Source organism: Aulonocara stuartgranti, assembly GCF_965226115.1.
Source record: "Aulonocara stuartgranti genome assembly, chromosome: 13".
Lineage (NCBI taxonomy): Eukaryota > Metazoa > Chordata > Actinopteri > Cichliformes > Cichlidae > Aulonocara > Aulonocara stuartgranti.
Window position 1 is genome coordinate 23,932,963 of NC_138949.1, and position 24,368 is coordinate 23,957,330.

Genomic DNA, 24,368 nt, shown 5'->3' on the forward strand with positions numbered 1-24,368 from the left:
CTTAAGTCAGCAAGTGAAACCTCAGCCCCTGCTGTGCCTTTCTGATTGCTCCCCAAGCAAAGTCCTTGTATCAACCGCAGCATCACACATAGACTCGACTTTAACAAGCCTGAGGCAATTAGTTTTATAAAAAACCTGATCCCATGGTTGGTGGCATAATAAACCCACACTCCTTATCAAAGATCCAAATTCATTCTCTGGAAAAAATTTTCTTAATGTCTACCCTGACCACCGCTGTTGAGCTGTGCTACAGAGGTTTTTGCTGCACCTGCTTGAAAAGTTCATTTGAAATCTGATCACTGTTACATGCTTTTCAGAATTGTAAATAAAAGGTAGCAGACAGAATTTTAAAGCTCAATTAACTATGAATATCACATATGTTCATTGACAAAATGTTTATATATATAAAAAAATATAGCATGCCAAGTCTCAGTCACGGACAGCTGATCTTTGTCGGCTCAAGTGTGTGTGCGTTGAACACGAATTAGAAAACTGGTCAGTTCTGTTTTTGTAGGCTATTTATCACCAAGAATATTCAATCAAGTCATTTTGAGCTCTCTGATTAGGCTTTGGTTGTGTAATACTTTGGAAAACAGCTACATTGAGTGATTAAACATCAGGAAAGGATATTTGGAGAAACTTGGCTGAATCTGAGCACACACAATGCTCTTGTACACTTCTCCATTCACCCTGGTGATTACAATACTATTGTTCCAATTCTACTGGCAACCATGTATGCTCGTCCCATAACGCGGTTTACAGATAAGGAGGGTGCTTTGCACAATGAGCTGTTTGTTTTTCGCTTCACTTTGTTTTTACAATTTTATTCCATTATAATCAAAGCTGACTTTTCCTTCTTCACAGTGCAAATGCTCCCCCACAAGATCTGCTAGCTTGTTCTCTATCCCTTAGTTCTCTTTGTAAACCGGCTTACCTTTTCATATCTAAAAGTTTTTTCCATGACTAGGTTTAGTCAAATATCTCCTGTGCACACATTTTTCTTTTTAATGTGAGTGCCAAAGTACAAAAAAAAAAAAAAAAAAAAAACCTGATTCAGTGGAAACATAAATCCTTCCACCAAGACTCTGAATGACTTGGACATGAGCTGGCTTTCACAGCAACTACTTTCTATCCAACAGAACAGCTACAGGTAGTGTGGGAGTGTAACAGAAAGCACTTTCCACCTGATGAGCAGATATTCTTTTTGCACAAATTGTTCTCACTCCCCCTGTTGTGTCACAGGGATGAGCGGTAACCATGCCAAGAAACATTGGAACTGCTGTCCCTTTGTTGCTGCCCAACACTGTCAATACTAAATCAGTTTTTATTGGGTACAAACTTTTTTTCCTGATTTTTTTTTTTTAAACTTACTGTATAAATTACTACATTGTAAATCACAACAGGTCAATGAATCCGAACCATTGGCCATTAAATCTAAATTCATGTAAATGCAATCAACAAGTGCTAAAATAGAAAAAGACAAATTTTAATGAAATCAAGAATACATCTCCATCCTTTAATGCAAACACATGCAGATGAAAGTACTACACCTTATACCTGCTTTCTATTATGTCCTCTGGTACATGTTCAGCTGTTAAAGCACTTTCACCTTTAAACAACTGTTTAGAAAACTGTGCTGGGCAAGAAAATATTTTGTTCTGGTCCATATAAAACCAAAAAAAAGAAAAAGTCTTCTCTTCTATAAGTACACAACAAATCCAGTAATGGTGGAGTCAAACAAGGATGCAGTAGCAGTTTTAGCTGGAATATTTTTTGTTTCTAACAAAAAGCATCCACTGCTCACTCCAGTGTGATCTAGGCATCATCAGGTTTATCTGCTGGTGGTCCACATGGCTGAAGCATCTTCTCCATCAGGTTGAAACGAACACGCGCTTTACTCTCGTTCTCAGCCACAGCAAAGTAATTCAGCAGGTCAAAATGTCCCATGTAGGAACAGTAGGAATCACGATGCTGATTGACCAGCCATTCCCACTTGCTGGTGTCGGCGTGTCCTGTGCCGATATACTTTGATTGAAGATGCTCCAGCTGACTGTGGATGTTGTAGCGGTCTGTCATTCTTGCTGAGATGAGTCCTGGAGGCTCTAGACAGGGGAAGAGATGAGAAAGAAGTTAGAATATAAATACAAAATAAATAAATTAAAAAAATATATATGCAAAGATGGATCACACAATGAGATAACAGGCTAAAGACTTTAAGATGGGCTATTAATCAAAGTCTGTATTCAATTAGAACTATAGCTTTTAAAGAAATTAACAGAAATGACTGCGACTGTGCTTTTTGTCTTTTAACAAAGGGTGAGGGTTCATATTTTGCCCTATTCTATAAATCCAGTGAATCCCCTTCCTTTGCACTGACACAATTTTGCCTCGCACTAAACACCCAGTGTTCCCTTCAGGTTTTGGCAGGTCAGCTCAACCAAAATGATATAAAGAGAGACTTTTTGGTCATCAAAACGAAAACCAATTCAGCTGTTTGGAATAACTTTGATTTTAAAAAGTGACAAAGAACAAGCAACACATTTTCATCATTGTTTAAAAAGCTCAAAAGTCTTACCAAGTTAAAGAATTGCAAGCTTAATACTGAGCTAAAATAACCATGATTATTGTGTTACAGTATTTTTATCCCTTATCCCACATATTGAGACTGTGTCCCACATTTTCACTGGCTCTGGTTTTCCAAATATAACACAGACAGTTTTCTAAGGTCTGGTTTTCATCCAGTGGTTGTTAAGAAATAGGAAGAGGTTGTCACCATCGATGAAGTGCAGATAAAGGTCCGATTTAGACTTCTGTGGGCATTCTTTTTAACGTCTACGACACAACCTACGTAAGTCGCCGACCTCGTTGCTGTCATTGTGAATTTTGTTTTAGTAACAGTGTGGTCGTGTCCTGATGTTTTATATTTATTGCCAGCCATGGTAGAAACAAAGACTCGTTTTCTTTACCATCCGTTGTGCTTCTGAGTAAAGTCACATACCAAAAGCCGATTGATTCGGAGCCAAAATAAACACAATTTTAACCCGTTTAAGGGCTTGAAAGTATAGGGACCCATGAATGAAACGCTATCTAACAGCAACAGCACATGTGGACATCAGAAGAAACGTGCAGCTAAAAAGGAGACGTTCAGACGGAGAAGTTCAGTCATGTAACCTGAATATTTTTCTTGTATTTTGTATTTACGAGTCAAGCAATGCCACAACAAATGTTAACCCGATGAGTGATTATACTACTCTGAAGCAATTCAAACTTTATTTAAATTTGAAGTAAAAAGATTTCTATGTAAACAGAGAAATTCCTGCTAATGCTAGTGTGAGGCTAATTAGCCAGTGTTAGCCTATTCACCGTATCTGTCAACTGCTCTCTAAATGTTCCTTTTAAAGTTAATATAATAACAAGGAAGACATTTTTTAAGTTGAAAATAGAAAGGATACTTACATAAAATGTCAGGGATTCAAACACGAAGGTAGGAGATGTAAATAAATTACACGACCGTCTCCAACTCAACACAGCACCACGGAGCGATCACTTCCGGTTGGTTCGCCCAGTAAAATGAACCGGAAAGGAACACAGACTGTAAACTCTGCGTTTCTCGTGTACATCTTAAACCAAATTATATATATATATACGAAGGTGCAATCCATTCACTTAACAGAAAAAAACTGTTGTTCTCTTAACCCGCAGGTAATTATATAATTTACAGAGAATAACAATAAATACATACATACTTACATAAAGAAACAAAACATCAAAACGTGACCTGTGTGCTTCTATTGGGATTTCTGAAATTTTATACAGTATATGAGGCAACGTTTATTTTACAAAAAATAAACAGCGGGGCACTGGCCCAGGATCACATGTTTTGCAGCTACAAACAAATGAAAACATCTGCTTATCATAGGTTTAAGCCTAACATTTAGTATGTAGGGAATAGTAAATAATGTGCACATTTGCAATGTAATGCACGCACACACACAATTAATATTACATAATAATAATAATAATCAGTCATATAATAGGGCGATCGTGGCTCAAGAGCTGGGAGTTCGCCTTGTAATCGGAAGGTTGCCGGTTCGAGCCCCAGCTTGAACAGTCTCGGTCGTTGTGTCCTTGGGCAAGACACTTCACCCGTTGCCTACTGGTGGTGGTCAGAGGGCCTGGTGGCGCCAGTGTCCGGCAGCCTCGCCTCTGTCAGTGCGCCCCAGGGTGGCTGTGGCTACAATGTAGCTTGCCATCACCAGTGTGTGGATGACTGGATGTGTAAAGTAATTTTCAGAAACAAATTATTGATCGACAACAAATTAAACTGGATAAACTGTGTCATCAGTCTGTTTAAAGCCCGGTCTATTATTGCTGACCGTGACCCCCCTCTCTATTCTGATTTCAAATTAATGCCTTTTAAAACGACATATAAGGGATGATTTGCACCAAGAGCAATCGATACTCTGAATAATGAGATGCTGTGATGTGTTTTTATCGTTGTATTGAAGTATTGTATATGTATATGTATGAATGTGGGTTCATTTGAAGCAACTTGATTGGTTGATTTATGACTTGGTGAAACAAAGACAATTTTCCATTGATTTGGTTAATAAAGCTATTCTATTCTATTTAATCATATAGACTGGGCTCTCGGGCACGGACACCTTTGCTAGAATGTCAGCGATGTAGTAGCTCATCCACCTCATGATCCATCATAATACAGAGGTTATTGTATTGTGTGAGGTGCAGAAAGAAAGTTTTGTTGTCACTGGCTGGCTTTATTGCAGAAACTCATAAGAATTGAAATCCACTGAGAAGTCAAGCAGGCTTATAAACATGTGGATCCAGGACAAATGAATGTCATTTCACTAAAACTGGACCTCCAGGAGAAGCAGTAATTCTTGTGAAAATGGAAAAATGTCCATGAAACAACAACTGTAACCTTGACATTGACAACGAGAACAATTTCAGTGAAGAACCATCAGGTGATCACTGTTTTACTAAAATCTGACCAATAGTCCAATTCAGTTTATTTATGTCATGCCAAATCACAATAGTTGCCTCAAGGTGCCTTTTATTGTAAGGTAAAGACCCTCCCACAATACAAAGAAAACAGCTTTATCACAAAGGAAAGTTTTAAGCCTAACCTTATAAGTAGAGAGGGCATCTGTCTCTCGAATAGTCGAATGGGAGGAGTGATTCTTGTGAATTGTCGGAGCAAAGGATAACAGGGGCCTTGCCATTAGCTGTTTGACCCAATTAACTCAAAATGTGTTTGTCTCTGTTTGTGTTGCCTGTTTTCTGTTAAATTGCCAAATTTGTCTGTATGATGTTCTGTGGCTAGGTGCAAAGCAGTTATAGCTTAACCACAGACATTAGCGTTATGGCACTCATGGGTAGGATGATGAACAATATTCCAGGCTCACCATTTAATTTTGAGCCAAAATCACCACATTTCTGAAATGTTTACTTATATTTTTGTGAACAGTTGGGCTCTATTCTCGTTATATAACATTAGATAACACTAGTGTGGCAATACATGTGGCACAAAAGTGCATGGTTTGCCTCACGGCAAGAAGGATTTCAGTTTGAATCCCGTCTGGGGCTGTTTTTGTGTAGAGTTTGCAGGTTCTCCCCATGTGGGTTCCTCCCACAGTCCCAAAATAAACATGGAGTTAAGTATACTGGTGCACAGCTGCAGTGCTAATTTTTTTTAACACAGTTTTGAAAATAAATCTGAGAGCTGCTGTTTTATGCTGATATTTGGACAACTAAAAACTCAAGGTACGGTTTAGGGTCATATCTACAAGTTGCTGACTCTAACTGACATTCCTTGGACTTTGGTGCCTGTGTTACTGCTATTTTATTCCTGGGGAATGTTAGTGTTTAGTCACAATGGTATTGGACACTTTAACTTTTTCACCTGACAATAAATGGATACATTTTATGAATACATAACAGGCTGTAATTTATCCCAAGGGCAGTGTGAATGTCATTAGGGTCCCAACTAAAGAAACAGAAAGGAAATAAACGTCGAGACTTCTGGTATCTGTCGCATTCAGATCATTTTCTGGGAGCCATGAAGGTCTTGTAAAAACTATTACTACATCTACTATAACATTTTACTGTCTGGCTGAACATTGTAAAATGCTTCTTTGGGGAAAACAATTTCAATCCAACATTTCTACAGAAACTATGAGGACATGACTCCTCGGCTTCATTAATTTTAATAGTTTTTGTGCATCTCATAGACTGTGTTCATCTCTAAGGCGTGATAACAGAAAGATGTGCGTTGAGGTTACCCGAAGGTAATTTTAATTTTTGCAAACACATTCTCCTGAGAGTTATATTTATTTTTATTACCAAACTTATTTTCAGTCCCAACCCTTTTAAGATAACATACTGCACTTTGGATGATTACCTGAATTTTTCATGTTCTTTATATTTTCAGTTTGGTTGGTTGTTTATAGAGCTGAGTCATCTCTTTATTACTGTTCTGACACTGCCGTGGTCATCTGGGTAGCTGCAAAAATTGGTGTTTGCTGGTTTTACCCACGAATGTTTCTGCTTTTGATCCCAGGAGCCGTATATGCAGCAATGAGTTGGAATTCGGCAACATTTAGAAATAACTAGAAATCTGGAAGAAATCACTGGAAAAACAGAATAGTGCCATCAAAGTTACATTCCTATGACGTGTCAGATCAGATCAGTATTTAGATACACAAAAGCGTTTTCCATGTTTTAGGACCATTTCATTAAGGTTTATTTTTACATTTGATTAAACTACAGAAGACAACATACCACATTGAATTATGTCCCATGAGGACTGCTCTTCACTATCAACAGTCTAGCTCACTCGTTCTGTAGAAAAATATCTGATGAAAATAACGTTGCATGATGGATTATAGCAATAAAACAGGAAGGTGCATTTATCAAACTGAACCCCAGGGATGATATTCTCTTTTTTTTTTTTTGTCTGTCCTGTTTGGCTCTTTTGCCATCAGAATTATTGTCTAAAGGTGAAGAAAGATGCCCAACGGATTTACTTTACCAAATGGACCGTCCCAGCCTTGCCGTAATGGTCTATTTGATTCACCCTTTATTGTTTATTTTATTTTATTTTTACTTGTTAAATATGGGACAGACTGGGGAAAAGAAAGGGGAGAAAGAAAGAGGGAAAGAAAAACAGCGGGGAAGAGGGACGGGGATAAAGGGCAAAAAACAAAAAAACAACAAAATAAGCAGACAAAAAATACATATATCAATCACCTGGATCACCTGTTGAGAAAGAAAAAAGAGAAAACAAGCAGAAGAAAGAGAAAAAAAAGAGCAACATAATAAACAACATCACGATGATCTATGTGAATATAACAGTAAATACTAAATATTAAACATTATTTTGCAGCACGTAAGATCGACAGCGCACAGTGTGCTTTGAGGTAGGAGCCAAAAAGGGTGTAGTTTGTGTTTGTGAGCACCCGTGTGTACACCTGTGAGCATGAGCGCGCTTGTATTTAAAAGGTTCCTTTATGTAATGATCTGTTAGAGGGTGTAGGGAGCCACAGCCCCGTCCACCAGGGCATGAAGCAGGTATGGAGGAGATCAAGACTCCAGACATCCAGAGGCCCTCAGAACACAAGAGACGAAGGAAGACCAACAGAGGGGCAGCCGCGCCACTGTCCCAGAAAGAGCTGAGGAGAACCCCAGGCTCCAGGCCCCGACAAGCAGCCACCAAGGAGTGAGCCGGTGTGTACCCGGATGCCCATCCCTAGACACAAAGAACCACCAACGCACCGATGTCCGAGGGCGTCTGCCACTGGCAGGGGAAGTGGTGGGGGGAGATAGGCCTCCAGAGAGGTGACATCTGATACCCGACCTGACATATGGACACAGACAAACAGGCACACACAGATACAAACAACCATTCCCACCCTCATGCTCTCATAATTACTCAACACTCACCCAACGTGGAGACAGACATAGAGAGACACTGTACACACAATCACACTCCCCAAGCGTACTCTAAGCCCCAGGTCTAGGTACCCTTGCCCCCGGAGGGGGAAACTGCACCAAGACCCAGGTAGTGTTACCCTTTTCCCTGGGGTGGAGAGAAGCAGACCGCCCCGGCTCGGCAGTAGCAGGGAGGCCCCACATTCCAGACCCCAATCGGACGGCCAACTCCTCCTCCCAGCCCCCCTGCTCCAGCAGGCCGCAGAGAACAGGGTTGTGAGAAGACTCCGAACCTCCCTCCACCCGCTCATTGTAGTGTTGATGCATGTGTGTTCTAAGTGCATTTAAAACCCAGGAGGGCATGGAGCTACCTGCCAGAGAGCAGCAGGTAAGCGCATAGCCCCTCCTGATAGCCCTCAGTGTCTACATGTATTTAAAATTGGGAGGTGGGCAACGATGCCAGGGGTGAGGTTGTACACCCTGATGGTCTTTTGGAGTCCGTGTGGCGTGCCCACCCCCAAGATCCTATATGTATGTGTAATGAGAGTGTGAGTGATGTGAATGTCTAAGTTGTGAGATAAAATTGAGGCACAGGCAGCTAGAAGGGGACAGAGGGGGGGATGCCTCCCCTGCACCCTGGTGACACACCTTTACCCCAAGGCCCTGCATGTGTGGGTGATTGTGGTGGAGCGGGAAGAGGGAGGCAGCTGGAGATGGGGAGGGAAGGAAGGAAGGGGCAAGTGACCCCTCTCTGGGGCCAGCTCCCCCGCTGAACCCCAGGGATGATATTCTCAACAGCACATCCTGGCAGAAACCACTGGTACGGAAAACAAAGCCGGGTGACACCTTAGCTGTGGTGGAGATGGGATGTTGTTGACATTGCTTGTGGCTTTGCATATAACAGAGAAGCATGCAGAGTTTAGCAAAGCTGAAGGATAAAAACTCTCCAGCCTCTTGAGACTCTAATCCCTCGGTATGAACTGAATGCAAAATAAGTGCAGCGGACTGTTAAAAGGGTTTGGCGACAATGTGAATAAAGGCATGATTATTATGCTCAGTCTTCTGGTGTCCGCTTGAAGGTGCAACAGTGAGATAGAAGGTGTAGAAAAATAGGTGCCGCCAATAAAGCCTGTTAAATTATTCCAGTCTGTAGCACTCTGTTGTTCAGTATTCAACAGTTTTCATAACCTGCACTGCATTTTAAGTGGACAACATACAACTGAATATAATATAATATTTATATAAAAAAACTTTGTCTGAAAAAAGAGCAGAATTTAACAGAAATAGTAAAGAGGTTTAAGAATTAGGGTTTTTTCAGTTTGTTTTTTTTTTAAAGAAATTCCTTGGTAATCTTTGTTGATTGACTGACAGAGTGGTGTAGTGGTTAGCACTGTCACCTCACAATAGCAAGGTCCTGGGTTTAAATCCATTCTGTGGTCTTTCAGTGTGGAGTTTGCATGTTGGAGAAGTGGAAGAAGATAGGTGGATAACAGATCTGTGTTACCAGAGGATAAACTTAGACTGCAATTAGTATGAGAAATAAACAAGCTAAATCTACTAACAATAAACAAGCCTCAAAGCCCAGTGCCATAATTATAATAAACTGGGATCTGAAAAAATGAACTGACAAGCAAAGCAATCATTCATTTGACTTGTCTGATCTTGATGTGTAAGAAAATGCAACAAAGCTTTTTCTAGTCCAAGTCACTCACTTTTATCTCTTCATGTGTGAATTTCAGAAGTGCTGGAATGATTTTTTTGTTGGAGGGTCTGGTTAGAGAGCAAACCTGCGCAATTTATGCAGAATTTTTATGTATCCACCAGGAAGACCTTGATGTTAGAAAGTGTGTCAAGTAGTGTTGAAAGTTTCTTTGTAGCTGGTATTACAACATCTGCTGAAAAGCCCTTAATAAAAGTCCCAAAGTGTGTAACTGTCTTGCAATGTGTGGAAGAAAATGTCATGCAAGTTTTAAATAATGGGTGCTGTAAATATATGAAAAGAAATTATATGAGTACAGACAGATTATATATGTGTTTCCAGTAGTTTTATGGGTTTTTTTGGCTTTCCAATCAAAAACAAAAAATATGTAAATTTTTATCCCACTCTGAGAAAGTTACACCTATGGCAAAATAACAGCTGCTGGGATGTGATAATCAAACTTTGATAGCCAATCTTTTAGTGAGCTGGGACCTGGAAAGTGCAAAGCAAAGCACTAGCGGAGAACAGGGTAATGAAATCAGGTGGATTGATGGGAATATTACCTGACTGGATGGTTCCCGTGCCCCACAGTCTCGTTGAGTAACAGCATAGTAAGAAATGGAGTCAGCGATATTTCCATTGATTTAAACCCGGGCTCATTCCCAACCACCGTGCACTGGAGATAGACAGGGAAGCACAAGAAAACTACACCCTGTTGGGTACTCAGAGTCGTGGTTGGTTGGAGGACTGATAAACGGAGGCAACTTATTGGTCAGATGACAAACTGCCCACTTTTTGCTGGATGGCTGGTTTATTGGCAACTAGAGCCATAAGGTGGTGGCAGTTTTGTGGGACTCAGTGGTCTGTCACGCTGATTTGCTTAGATAAGCTCGACCAGCTGGCTGTTTTTTTGCTGGCTTGCTCTGTGTCTTTCCTCCATGACTTTCATTTCCTCGCCACACCTGAGATTCTGACTGTGGCATCTGGCTCTCACCCTCCCTATGTGCTGTGAGCCATTGCAGTAAAATGCTATGTTCCTCTCCATCAAATGAGGAGAGCCAGCTAGCCATTTATCTAAGAGTGTGAAATAGCCTGAGGAAAGCACTGCTCTATGAAAGCGCAGAGGAGCGCTGGGGTATCAAGGCCTGAAGGACTTAAATTGGATTCGACACAGCCCCGAACACACAAACTCACTCCTTTTTGACCCTCCTTGTTTGAGATTTCATAACAGATTTATGTTTTTTGCTGCTATGAAACAAATGAAAAATAAAGTCATTAGTCTTTCTATTTCTTACATGCTTCAATCATGCAGGAGTTTGTTATTAGAAAGCAGCACATGGTTTTCCCACCAGGTAAGCAGGTAAGACTGCATGACTCTGAAACAAATAGAAGCCATATTTAAGTAAGTAAAAAATAGTTTATTTCACTAATGAAGCCAAGACTATTGGAGATGATGCGATGCAAGTCTTTAGTCTAAACAAATTGAAGTTTATTAATGAGACCATAAATCTCAGTGAAGGCTTATTAAAGAGTAAATGTTTGTTTTGCATTTATTTTGTCTTTCATAAATCTTCTATTTCTCATAATAACAACTCATAAAAATGTCCCCTTGTTTATGTTTCTTGCTCACTATTAATACACAAGCAACCATTTACATGGGTGGATTACACATGAGACATATTTCTTTTGGATAATCCACAAACATAAACGTTTAGCATTCAAGAGAAAGAGAAAGCTTTCTGTTTGTTTTACTAAATTGAAATGTTCGCGTGCATCACAAATATCTTATCAAATTTGTCCAGTTTTGAAAAAAGATTATCAGAAAGAGTGCATTTGCATACATAACTTATCAGCTCTCCCCTGCATGCACAAGCGCATATTAGGTTTCCAGACTGGAGCATGAAATAGGTCACGGTATTGTGTTTTTGTATTATTTTATACAACACAGACCCTTGATTTTGTCCCCAAGACAAAGGTTTAACCTTTTAAATATCAAGTTATTAAACTTGGATTTTGGGGGATTAGGTTTGTTTTGGTTGATTGGCTTTCCATATGGAAAAGGGCAGATTCACAACATCGGGTCTGGGTGAGGTCTCGGTCTCTGCAGGAAGACGGGACAATCACTGTCACTTCGTAATAATTTCTATGACAGGATAAATCATGCTGCCAAGTCCAATAAGGCAATGTCTGGCTCCTGAGCAGCCGCTTACATGACAAGATGGGGTTTGAAGCATCTATGCAGCAAATACATGCTGTGAATACTTCCATGCACTTCTGAAACCATGATGATGTGTACAACCCTCGTGCACATTACACAGACATGCTAAGACTGAATGGAGTCTATATTGATAAAAATTATAAGTTTTGAGCATAGCTGTATTTTAGACAAAAAAGTGATGTGGCAATCTGGGACATCTTTCCAATATGTTTGGAAATAGCCTCTCTAAATCATTTCTTTTTCTTTTTTTTATGCAGCTATCCAGACAATCAGTCCCAGAGTGAGCAAAATGAAATGCTGCTGAAACAGTTTTCAGTCCTTTTAAAATGCCCTGTTTTACTTTCCCTTGACACTTGGTAACACATATTACGCCATACTGCACCATATGTCAAGCGTGTGCCCTCTTGCTGAGTGAGAGCACTGCAAACGAAATGCACCTGGCCATAATCAGGCCCAACAGCTGAGAAAACTATCATTTCAAATGTACAAGGGAGACACAATAGATTTTAGATGGTTTTCATTTGCATGTGAATCCTTGAACATTGAATAACATTTAAGAGAATTACAAGCAGAATTGCTAAAAAGAAAAAAAAGATAAAAAAAAACTTTAACAGCACTTTTTATTGTATTGGGGAAAAAAAGAACAAATACATGACCACAACACGTGCTCGCTGAGTGTTATTAATATGTCAAGCTTACAGGGCACTTGTGGTGTTATTACAGCAGACTGAAGGAACATACCAAAGAAAAAAAAATGCACCACATAGTTTTTAGCCACTGCTGCAGTGCACAGGTGCTCATAGGGGACTCATTACCCATTCCTCACATACAGGTACAAATTTGGCAGCGGTTCCAGACTTTTGAAAAAAGATGCCGCATGATGACACCCACGTTTGCTTCCTGACTACATGTGCTTTCCTGACTCATTCACATTTTCTACAACCAGCCAATCCTCTGCCTTCTGCTTCCACTGGCACGTGCATGCCCAGCATCCGCGAGTGGTCCTGGCGTTAGTGTTTTCAGGCATGTTAGTGAATGTAAATTTCTTCTGAATGTGTGGATGTATAGCCTTATGTTGAAATCTTGTCATTTTTAAAAGTTAACATCACTCTGAGGTGATGCAGCACCCAAAGGCTGACATGTGAAATTTCCAAATGTCGCAGCAATATGTTTATAGATTATCTGGTGATAAATTATAGTGGTAGGAGGTAATGCGTGATTAATGGGAGAAAACACTCCAGCTGCTGAATGTGAGTTACAAATGTATTTTGTATAGTTCATTTTTCCTCATGATCTGTTTCTGTTGTCAGTATTTGTATTTGTCTCTGGGTTCACAGACCAGCTGCACTGTGTTTAATTTGAGTGTGGAAAACATTCTTGTTTTTGAATACAAGGAAGACTGGAATGTAGATAATGTTTTATTTAAATGCAAGAATAAAGGTAGTTCAGTTAGATTTAATGACACTTTAATCCATAGACAACAACCAGATAACTGCAATATTACATGTACAGTGTTACAGAGAGCCATCCATAAATCATAAATTCTTGTTTTTAACATTAAATCACAAGACATGTCACTTTAAGACCAGAATACATTTTTTATAATTCTCATAAATAACAAAATAAAGAAGAGAGAGTTTCATGGCAGCACATGTACAGCTCAAGGACGGTAATGACTCAGTTCTAGGTGCACTCGGAGTCAGATGTTGCATCTTGCACATGTTAAATGTACCTTGCTGACCTTCAGGGTGGATAGTGTAATGTTTTTCTTCATTTAAATGGAATTAGAGTATCATCATCTTATTGTAGCTGCACACATGCAGTTAGAAAGCGTAAAGGTGAAAGACGTTTCACCTCGCTATTTTTTGTTTTTCGAGTTGTTCAGGCAAGAGTCAATTTAAAATTGCAGGATAGGTTATTGGTTTTGGCGAATGGTGTGCTCTCCAGAGAGGCTCTCTAGTTATTACTGAATCAATGGATCCTTGATTTTTAGCAGAAGTAGATCAAAGCAGGCTTCTTGTTTGTAGCAGCAACCTTCAGTTTTGTGGACTGAAACCATTTCACCTACAGTCAGCTGGTTAAAGTAAGCTAAAGAATATTGAAAACAGGGTCTTAAATATGAACTTTACTGCTACATATATGATCAAATACTACTGAGCTTCTAGTGCTTGAATTCTGAGACCAGCCTGAGTCTTTTTAGCTCTATAAGTGGGTTGAGGCTTTTAAGTTGGTAGCAGATTACAAATGTTGTGCTATTTTAGGTAATATTAGTTTGGTTTGCTTCCTCTTATGTTTCGTTTTTCCAAGCCTGTTTGTCTTCTTCTGACTGCTCCTGTAAAATGATTTCAACAATTACTTCATACAAACACAAACAAATGCATGAAAGACAACTTTTAAATACAACAATGCCATGCATAAAGCTTCAGCATTGGAGATATTTAAACAGATTGCCTGGCTCGCTGATATTTAATTATTTGCAACACTAGACTAAACCTAAACTTTTCTAGCATGTATGCTTTTTCGGCATAACAAATTTTCTTGTTATACAATATGCAGAAGGACATCATTCACCCTGAGGAGATCATTAATCTACGACACAGTTAACAAATGTGGCAAACTCTCAGCTCTCACACTCAGCTATAGCCACTCTTCAAGTTATCTAAACAGGAATTTCTCTAGACTTCAGGTGGAAACATAGTCTGATTAAAACCCTTCCTCCCTTTGTTTGCTGCTACAACTGTTCATTCCTGGCCTGAAACGCTGCACAAAAGCTGACATTTGACTCCTTTGTTTACATGATGTGTTTTGTGAAATGAAACATAATGTTCTCGTTGCCAAATGAAGAACACATTGCGCATGAGATACAACATTTGACAGCTCATGCACCACAGAGTAAATTTTGCTGCTATTTTGAAGCTTGATGGGCTGCGAAGAATCATCTACAGTTTAGTCTTTCACACTGAAGCAGTATGCACAGTGTGCCATCCTCGTATAGCATTTTTCATCAAAAACAATTTGCAAAGTTAAACTCTCTGTGTACAACAATTTACATACACAGTATTCTGATTTGCACACGTCCCGATTAAAAGCAGATTTAATAAGATATATATATATATATATATATATATATATATATATATATATATATATATATATATATATATATATATATATATATATATATATGCATATATAGTGTAGGACCACACTGATTTTAATGATTTCACATTCATTAAAAAAAGCGACAGAATACTTACAATATTTTACATGGCAGATTAATACAATCATTTACTTTTACAGATCCTTAGAAAAAAATACCAGTACATTGAATATCGCGTAGAGCTACTATGAAAAAAGGCGCTCAAGTTTGGCATATGGCACAACACGTAGGCACAAGCAATTCTAGTGATTACAACAGGTGTTACTGTCCCGCTTGGCTAAACTTTTTCAGAGAAGTGACTCCACTTCAACCCATACCTGTTGTAATGGCTGCTTAACTATACACTGGTAAAAGCATACGTCTGCACTATTTGCTGCAACAGCACACACTGAAGGTTGTGCAGGACAGGCTGATGAAAGCTTTTTGCTGGTTTAGAGCATCCACAAGGATGCACTGTGGTAAACAAATAGACATTCGTACATATGTCAGAGTTTGCAGAGAAAGTACAATACTGTACTACATCTGTGCTTCATGGTGAAATCGTTACTGAGTGCAGTGCAACTCACAACTCATCTTCTTGAAGTGGCCAAAGTTTGAACGGCACTACGTAGATCACTCGACGGAAAATTCTGCTAATCAGGTGTAAAAGTGAAAAGCTGCTGATCTGATATAGAAGCAGTGTGAGGCGCTGTAATTAGCTATGAAAGACATTTTCTCTACGATCATGTCTTCATGCAGTGACAGAGGAAAAGAACCAACGATAAGCAGATCCTGTGCCGCGCAGCAACACGGTGATCTGTTCTTTTTAGACATCTGGAAAAAAAGTGGCAGACTGGTGTGAAGCCATATGAGCTTGACAAATACAATTAACTGATTTATTTTTTACACTATAATGAATTCGTTAATACGAGACTTTGATGAATGGGGCAGCTCTGTACAAAGCAGAAAGAACAAAACAAGACACATATACGTATCGGTGGCTTGTGAAAGTGGCTTTTATAGTTCTGTCAGTATATTTTTATGTTTACCACACATATTGAATCTGCGTAGTCCATACAATACTAATGTAACACAAATAGTTTTACCTCTCAACTTAGTGCAGAAACTTCAATTCAGACACCCTGATGTGGTAATGACGGTTTTCTTTGAGTATAACTTGTATGAGTTGAGTATGACTACACGGTGGAGGTCCCCCCTGCAAATGTTAAAAACAACCGTTCTTCTATATACATTTGTATGTGAGGTATGTGCATTCCTTTTAATCAGATGTGGTGGTGGTGGGGGGGGAGGGTTGTTTTGTTTTAAAATAACACAGTGAAGGCTCCTGTACTGTCGGCAGTCCACATTAAAACAAAACCTGCTGCCATTTTAGGTTTCCAGCTACCTCGAGGCCACCTGGGCTGTAAGAAGGGGATTCAGCAGTATAGCATTGTTATCTCCTTTGACAAATTTTGTTGCATCTTAGTTGAATATTTTGCAAATCTCCTTTTGGCACAGTGATAGGCTAAAGACGGCTTATTCTCCCATGTGTCTCCTAATCATAGATCCAGAGGTCTATCATTTTTTGGCCCTGCAGGTGTGGAGCTGTTAACAGATTGAATTTAGGGATTGTTTTAGCTTAGACTCACACAGAGCTACATTTGAAACATGTGCATCCAGTAAAAAAAAACAAACATGCCACAAATCCACTTCACAAACAGTCCGGATGTGCTACCCAATCAATGTAACCAGTGTGTAAAAAAGCTTGCACAGCCATGTAGTTAGGTACACTAGCTGGCAGAGTAGTGGCCTGATGCAGTTACGCATTCTGGCTAAAATGTTCTGTGCTGTTGTGTCTTAGCCGTGTCCTGAATGGTTGTGTGAATGTGGCTTATGTGTACGTGGATAATCAGAGCCCCGTGGTGACCTGGGTGACTTCTGAGTTGAGATCGTCATTGGGAACACTGCCACAACAGCGAGAGTCCACTGACGACCCCTCCAAGGCTAGTCATACCTGCAGAGAAAGAAAGGATGTTTATCTTATTACACACTTTGTGAACCCATGGCCATGAGTTCACTAGAAATTCTTGGGTAACTTTGAGGTTTGGCGATAAATTCATTATTGCTTTGTTGCTGAGAGTTTGATACTGCTTTTATCTTTGTAAAGCAAACATGACTGTTTCATTTAATGGTAGGTCCGGACATAGACACAAATTAAATGTAAACAAGAAGCACTGCAGTGAAGTGCAAGAAGTGCAGTCAGAGCTCAGCTCGCTAAATATTATGGAGACAAATTTACTTTTGTGGAAATGTTGTACATGCTTTCAAAAAGTGCATTGTACTTTGTTGTTATTAATGTGTTTAATAAAGAACCAAAAAAAAGAATTATAAGAATTATAACAAATACATTTGAACCGAAAATGGCATATTTTTGAGTAAGGACTTGATCCTAATAGGTCCATCTGATAGGAGGATAAACTGAGATAGAAAGTGTACCCTACCATTGCAATTTCGAGACCCTTCAGTAGTCATATTAGTAGCAGTTATACACGTCAGAGTGGGAGCATAGAGGGCTGGGCTGGGACTGGGTTTAAAAGCCCACCAGTGAGAGGAGCATAATAAGAAACAGGTGAACGCAATCAGACGTTAATGAAGATAGTGAGAGAACAATGGGGGGAAATAAAAGCACCAAACGCCACATGAGAACATATTCTTCAAAATGTCTCACACGAAATGAACAGAAAACACTGAGAGGGGGAACGCAAAAGGCACAGGAATAAAGGAAGGGAAGACATAAAACAAGGAGCTGCAACAGAAACCAGGTATTTTCAAATGTCATTTCCTCTAACTACATAATGCTGTGTTCAATCTGAGACAACACTGTGCTGTTGAAATTCGCCCTGTTATGCAGTCGACATAGTTCACGGTATGAAATGATGCTACAGCCTTAGCTTAAGTTAGCCTAATGCTACAAGCAGGAATAGACATTTTTAACTTGGTTCTGTTCAAAATTAAGACTTGAGCCTCCCCTCATTTTTTACGGAAAAGAGAACTGGGTGAAGCAAATTTGTTGAAAAAAGGTTTAACATACGTGGAAACACAGTATTTAAGGCAAAACAGTGTGTTTAGGAAAAGAAAATGAAGCTATCACCGGTTAGATGCTTTGTGGTTTTACAAAATCTGACAGTACTTTTCTACATTCATAAAACCATCAGTTTGACAAAATCCCCCACTGGGTGAAATAAGCCTCAAACCATGGCAGAGCCTTCACCATGTTTATGCTTTGATTTTTCACACTGCAGCCAGTGAGAAATGACTCTTTCCCTCTCTTAAGAAAGCCTTCTCTATTGCCACCCTTGTATAGAGACCTTTACTGATGAGGCTACAGTGAAGGGGCGGACGCATCTCTCAGGTCCTGTGTCACGTCTTTGCTAGATTTTTTTTTTTTTTTTTTTTTTTTTTTTGTTTCCGAAGAACATGACTTTCACATGTTGTTCATCTCCTTTTGTCCAGTTTCCTCAATTTTTTAAGGACACACCATACATGCAATAGCATTTTGAGAATCACCTTCTTGGTGAAAAACCAGAGCCATTTTCTGACTATCAAACTGTGTCATCTTCCTTTTGAAACTCGCTATTATTATACTATTTAAAAAGTTGTCTATGACTTGTTTTCATGGCACTAGTTTGTCCTTTGAGTTAGGTGTCTTTCTAATGCTCAAGTGGTTCATAGGTCAGTGTTAACAAGCTTACCAAAAAAAACCCACCAACACTAACAAATAAACCACCTTGGAAATTGTCAGGCATAAGAGCTGGACTGAAAAGCAGCACATCCAGAGAAAATCTAAGAAAGACCTTAAAAACAAACAGGAGAACTGTTGTTAATAAAAATGTCAAGAAAGTCTGGCTCCTGGAAGCAAGATATGAAAAAATGAAGGCAGGCTCAAGACTTCTGCACAGTACTGCATGTCAGTTTAGATTGCACATACTTTTTGGGGGGCACAGTGACTTTCATTATCTCTGCTTCTGGCAACAAAAATTATGCAAGCCAAGCTTACCAGCTGTGCCACCAACTGTACAGATATTTGAAAGCTGTTGATGTTCTCCTCTAACATTGAAACACAGAGTGAAAGACTTCCACTAAATGCTCCTACCTAACTAACATTCAAGTAATACAGACACTGGTGACCTGTTGATTGGACCTTTCTCCTGTGTTTGCGCTGATGTGTTCACGCTGTGGGATCTTGCGGCTACTGGCTCCAGTCCTGGATGAATTCTGTATCTCCAACACTGAAGGACTTGGGGTGCAGAACTCACGGAAACAACGCTTGAAGTTCTCATCCAGGTAGCCATAAAGGATGGGGTTCAGACTACTGCAGGAGACAAAAAACAGGATCAAAGCTTATAACAAGCACAAAAATCAGCCTAAAGCTAAATTCAACTTTACTATATAATGTGGTTTCCTGATAACATTCTCCTATTATCCCGTCCTGCACCATTTTCCTTTTAAATGAATAATTCTAAAAACAATTATCCAGAATTTTGACGAAAAACAAACTGTGCATATTTTTCTCTGCTAGGCACCTGTTTGTGTAGCCGAGAGCGATGCAGAAATGCCAGGTGATAGTCTGGAAAGTGGAGTTGGGGATGGTGATCAGAGCTGAGATGATGACAAAGATGTGGATAGGAGTCCAGCAGACAATGAAGACGGCAACCACTACGAGGACCATGCGGGTGATTCGACGCAGATTCCTGTCTTTCTCCTGTGTGTGAAAAAGTTAGGCAGATTAGTGATGGGTATAAGACTGGTGAAAAGATGAAAAAGAAAAAAACTGGAGATGGCAGGGAAAGATAAATAATAACGAAAGAATGACAGAGCAGAGAGGCTAGTGTGTGAAAAGGATGGAGATTGGAGAATGTAATCCTGAAAGGGAGGATGAGAGAGTAAGAGGAGAGAATTAAGAGCTATAGGCAGTAACAAATCCTGTGTACAAGAATGTTTACTCTTCCTTTTATTTCTGCTTTAGGATGTTTTCATTATGCAACAACTCAAATACTTAGTGAAAGGTTACTGTCGTGCATTCCAGTGTGGTGTTACCTCACCATTTATCTCCCCCCTTGAATAAAAAAAGACAACTAGCTTTGAGGCATTTTGGTCATTAGACTCTTGTGTTGAAAAAATTGTGATTTGCCTTTGTATGTTTATGTTTTTCATTAAATCGTTATTCATTCAGAGAAAGCTGATGCTTTTTAAAGCATGGCAGCAGAATTTTCATTCTACCCATATTCATGCTAGTGAGCACTAAGAGGTTAATTAAAACTAAGCCGCAACCTCAGGCTTAAGTTGATTTTCCCTAATTACTTGGACTTGAGAGTGATGAGAGCACCATATTTGCAAGCATGCTCTGGGCAGGTTGCTATTGTGCCTCATTATTCTGAAAAATAAAATCAATTAGGTTTATACCCAAGGTTTAATAATTTTAGAAAATGCACAATTTGCATCTAATTAAATCCCCTTGACAAAATGCAAAAAAAGAGAAAGAAATTATATATGCAATTTTGGGGCTTTTGAAAGAAAATGCATTTTTCCAACCTGGGAGCCCGACAGCATTCGCACGCTCTTTAGCCGCAGGATCATGAGGCCATAGCAGACAGTGATGATGAGGACGGGCATGATGAAGGCAAAGATGAACACACAGATCTTGAGCAGGGTGTCCCAGTACCAGGCGGGGTGGGGGAAATTCAGCTTGCAGTCCACTATGCCTGTGTCTGTGCAGGTTGAGAAGACACAGGATAGAGTCATCATAAACATTCATCATATGCATGTGTATGTATTTAACAAACTCTATTTTTGCTTACTGCCTATTTTTATTTATTTTTTTTAAATCATCATTGAAAACTATTTTAAAAATTACTGATTAGAAAATGAACTGTGGAAATTACTTTCATAAGAGTCCAAATTTTCCATTCTTCACTTTATGAGAAGGGGTTGATTATAATCACTTTCAGTTGTAATATTTTATTATTGGACTCTAATGGTTAGATTGCAGTTCAAAATAATACCTATTATACTAAATAAACCCAGGCTGGGTCTTGGTGCAGCTCCACAGTTAATCAGCTGCCTAAAATATGGTATTTTACAACCCCCACCCCCCTCACATTAAGGTAGCTTTCTTCTAATTGGCTTTCTCTTGTAAACAGAAACGTTGAACAGAAGGTGTGCTCGCAGACAGAGCAGCATGCTCGAAACGACCATATAAAGAATCTCTACTTTCACTGACATCATACAGAGCCAAGAGCAGCCTGAGCTTTTGGGCTTGTAGGGCTTACGTATATAACCTGACCTCAGTATTTGAAACTTTGGGTATGTATACTATGAGCTCTATAGTCTCAGCATACACAAACATAAGATAGGATATAAACAGATCTATTTTAACTGCCTCTTTAAAATATGAAAATGCAGAAAAATAATTTTTCAGAGGGCAGTGTGACATCTTCAAATCGTGTTTTTTCTAAAATTAATTATGGAAAGCAAACACAACCAAAGAAGAAGCAATATCCCACATTAGAGAATCCTGTGGCTCATTTAGTGCTATATGTATGTGTGCGTGTGTGTGTGTACACAAAGACAGCAATGTCTTCCTGAAGCTGCTTGAGAAAAACCTTTTCACTGAAAACTGTTATGTCAAAGTAAAGCAATCACATCTTAAAGAACCTTGCCCCCACAGCTTTGCAGTAAATCTCCTTTTACTCTCTCTTCTTAAACAGATTGAAAGAATGCTTGAGTTTCATTTTTATTCAGTTACCGTCTTTACCACTGCATTTGCTCCTGTATTTGCTCCTGGATATGCTTCCTTTTTTCCTTGCAAGCAGCTTTTTGGCTGTGAAGACAGCTGTATTTGACAGCAGCCAGAACAAGTTATTTGTGCAGTTACACAATAAATATTGTGATTTCTCTTCATTTACATGTGCTGGAGTGTGTAACTGCTTTTTCAATCAAAAATGAAGAGACTGAACTGAATGAGTTCATTATTGTTTTGTAGTTTTTGTGCCATTGTTAAAATGCTGTTTGTAAAAAGAAAAATTGCATAGGGTGTGTGTACATTTTCCCACACAACATTATTTAATATTTAATTCCAAATTTGGGTAACTCCTAAAAATTTGACTAGTTTACTAAATGTATGATGAATTTTGTGGTGTAAAATACAGCGAAAGGGGAAAAAAAATGGCCACATATACTTGCAAGGGTTCATTTTGACTCCCCATTGAAAAACTATAGCTTTGGCTGGTAGCTTACTTACGAGGGATGACCACAGCGTTTTGGCTTTGGAAGATTTTTATGCTGGGTGCCTTTCCTGACACAACACTCAAGGGGTTTGTGTCTCCTCTCAGGATCAAGCCAGGGATAGTTTATTAGGGAAATGTGTAAACCACTACAATACACTTATGGAAATTAATGAGGTAGCATACTTGACAATAACAGTACACTTGATTGCCTCGCGACACATGTTGTTTACACACTTTTTGATGTGAGGACTTCCGTATCATGAGCCAGAGTGAGCTAACAGGCAAACATATGGGGGGCTGGAGTTAGATAAGCGGTGAATAATTATTAGACAGAAGAATGGGGTAGGGGTAGAGTATTGAGCAAAGGTAGAGTGAGACAAAGTAGATGTGTGCAGAAGTGGACAAGTTGATAGCTGTGCATATCAGTGAAGGAACCTTAATTGAACTGAGCAAAGAATCCAGATTGTGGCAAACTGAGCTGAGCAAGTAACTAGAGAGAGCAAGGGAGCAGCGAATGTAAATTGGACAGGTTTCAGCAGAGCTGAGGAAGTGAAGGGCTGCAGATAGGATGGAGTTTGAAGGGATGAAGGCTGGCTGCAGGTGGAGTAGAAGTGGGTGGTGTGACAAACTTCCACTCTTCTACTTTTAGAATATGAAATTTGCTGCAAAGTGTTCCTTATTTTGTTGTCACTGTGGCCAACTGTGTGGTGAATTTTGGAATTTAGACAAAGGCTGGATCAGTACGCGCTGGCCAGCAATCTGTTCTTTATTTTGGCACACCCAACATCACTTTATTGTCGAAAATTCATTTTTAAATTTGTAATTTAATGTTCTTCTTCTAAAATAAGTGTTTGTTTGTTTGTTTTTTTTGTTGTTGTTTGTTTTTTTTTATTGGTGGATTCTAGAGTTTTTTTCCCCTTTTGCCAGTTCCAAACATGGATAAATGGGAGGTTTGTACCATCAACTTTGCTAAATCAAATATGCAGATTCATCTGCTGTGGCAACCGCCTGGGAAATAAGGGAGCAGCTGAAAGTAAAGCTAATGCAATAATCTAAGTAATTTGTAAAACTGAATCTCTACCGTTTATTTTGCCACATCTTATTTATAAACATGGATGAAAACAGACAACTTCTTCAAGAAATTGAATGACCTTCGCTATTTGCACGAGGGATCACAAAAACAGTTTTAGGGTCAAGGATGCTTTTAGCGGAGCTTTTTCATTTAACTTTAAAGTTGTCCAAAGCAGCACATCATCATACCTAAGGGGCAGAACAGGCTGATTGCAAATGAATCCAAAAATGACATAATTGTCTGCAGAGAGAACTAGCTGTTTCACTAGATGCTATCATTTCTTGGGCTAATGTTTTACTCACTGTCTATGCAGCAAAACTTTAATCATGAAGATTATTGTGATGAGGTCAGGCTGCTAAAACAATATGTAGTGTATTTACTTCCGTTACAATTTCCCCATTCATGCTAAAATTGAAGTGCTGCAAATCAGGATCAGCATTAGTGGTACATGTGTTCATACTTAAAGTGACAGTAGTGGAGGCCATGAACATGACAGGCAACCCAATCGCAGAGGAAAGAATCCAGTTGCAGACATTGACAATCTTGGCATTGCGTGGCGTCCTGAAGTCCAGTGCTTTGACGGGGTGGCACACAGCGACGTAGCGGTCGATGCTCATGGTGGTGAGTGTGAAGATAGAGGTGAACATGTTGTAGTAGTCGATGGACATCACCATCTTGCACAAGACGTCCCCAAAAGGCCAGGTCCCCATTAGGTAGTTAACACTCTGGAACGGTAGTGTGCTCGTCACCAAGGCGTCAGCCAGAGCAAGGTTGAAGATGTAGATGTTGGTGGCTGTCTTCATTTTGGTGTATCTGCACAGAAGACACATACTGGATATGTAAAAGGTCACACATGTTGCATTATTATGGGGTTTTTTTTGTATTTATTTGATCCCTCTTTAGCTGTTCTGAGTGTCTTTATAGGTTTCTTGTCTTTTTATTTGCAGTAGAGAACATGACCAAGAAGCTCTGATCCACTACTGAGGTTTGACTCTGCAGCACAA

At 39.4% G+C, this 24,368-nt stretch overlaps 2 protein-coding genes across 2 annotated transcripts in view; both read right to left on the reverse strand.

The window, feature by feature from the left end:
• Nucleotides 1-1,465: 1,465 nt before the first annotated feature.
• On the reverse strand, nt 1,466-3,584 carry sf3b5 (splicing factor 3b, subunit 5). The gene is made up of 2 exons (XM_082558075.1): nt 3,457-3,584; nt 1,466-2,102 (listed from the first exon to the last, which is right to left on the reverse strand). Exon 2 carries the CDS (start codon nt 2,074-2,076, stop codon nt 1,816-1,818), a length of 261 nt encoding a protein of 86 aa, XP_082414201.1. The 5' UTR covers nt 2,077-2,102; nt 3,457-3,584; the 3' UTR covers nt 1,466-1,815.
• An 11,477-nt stretch (nt 3,585-15,061) lies between these two features.
• The window catches only part of oprm1 (opioid receptor, mu 1), a 41,879-nt gene continuing 32,572 nt past the window's right edge, over nt 15,062-24,368 (reverse strand). Inside the window, exons 2-6 of the mRNA XM_082558362.1 lie at nt 23,825-24,177; nt 20,599-20,774; nt 19,590-19,768; nt 19,195-19,378; nt 15,062-17,020 (exon numbers count right to left, since the gene is read on the reverse strand). Coding sequence (XP_082414488.1) covers nt 17,015-17,020; nt 19,195-19,378; nt 19,590-19,768; nt 20,599-20,774; nt 23,825-24,177 — 898 coding nt within the window. The 3' untranslated portion in view covers nt 15,062-17,014. The remainder of the gene's footprint in view (nt 17,021-19,194; nt 19,379-19,589; nt 19,769-20,598; nt 20,775-23,824; nt 24,178-24,368) is intronic.

Excerpts from the sequence above, each read along its gene's own strand:
- sf3b5 (XM_082558075.1), bottom strand. The coding sequence starts at position 2,076 with ATGACAGACCGCTACAACATCCACAGTCAGCTGGAGCATCTTCAATCA.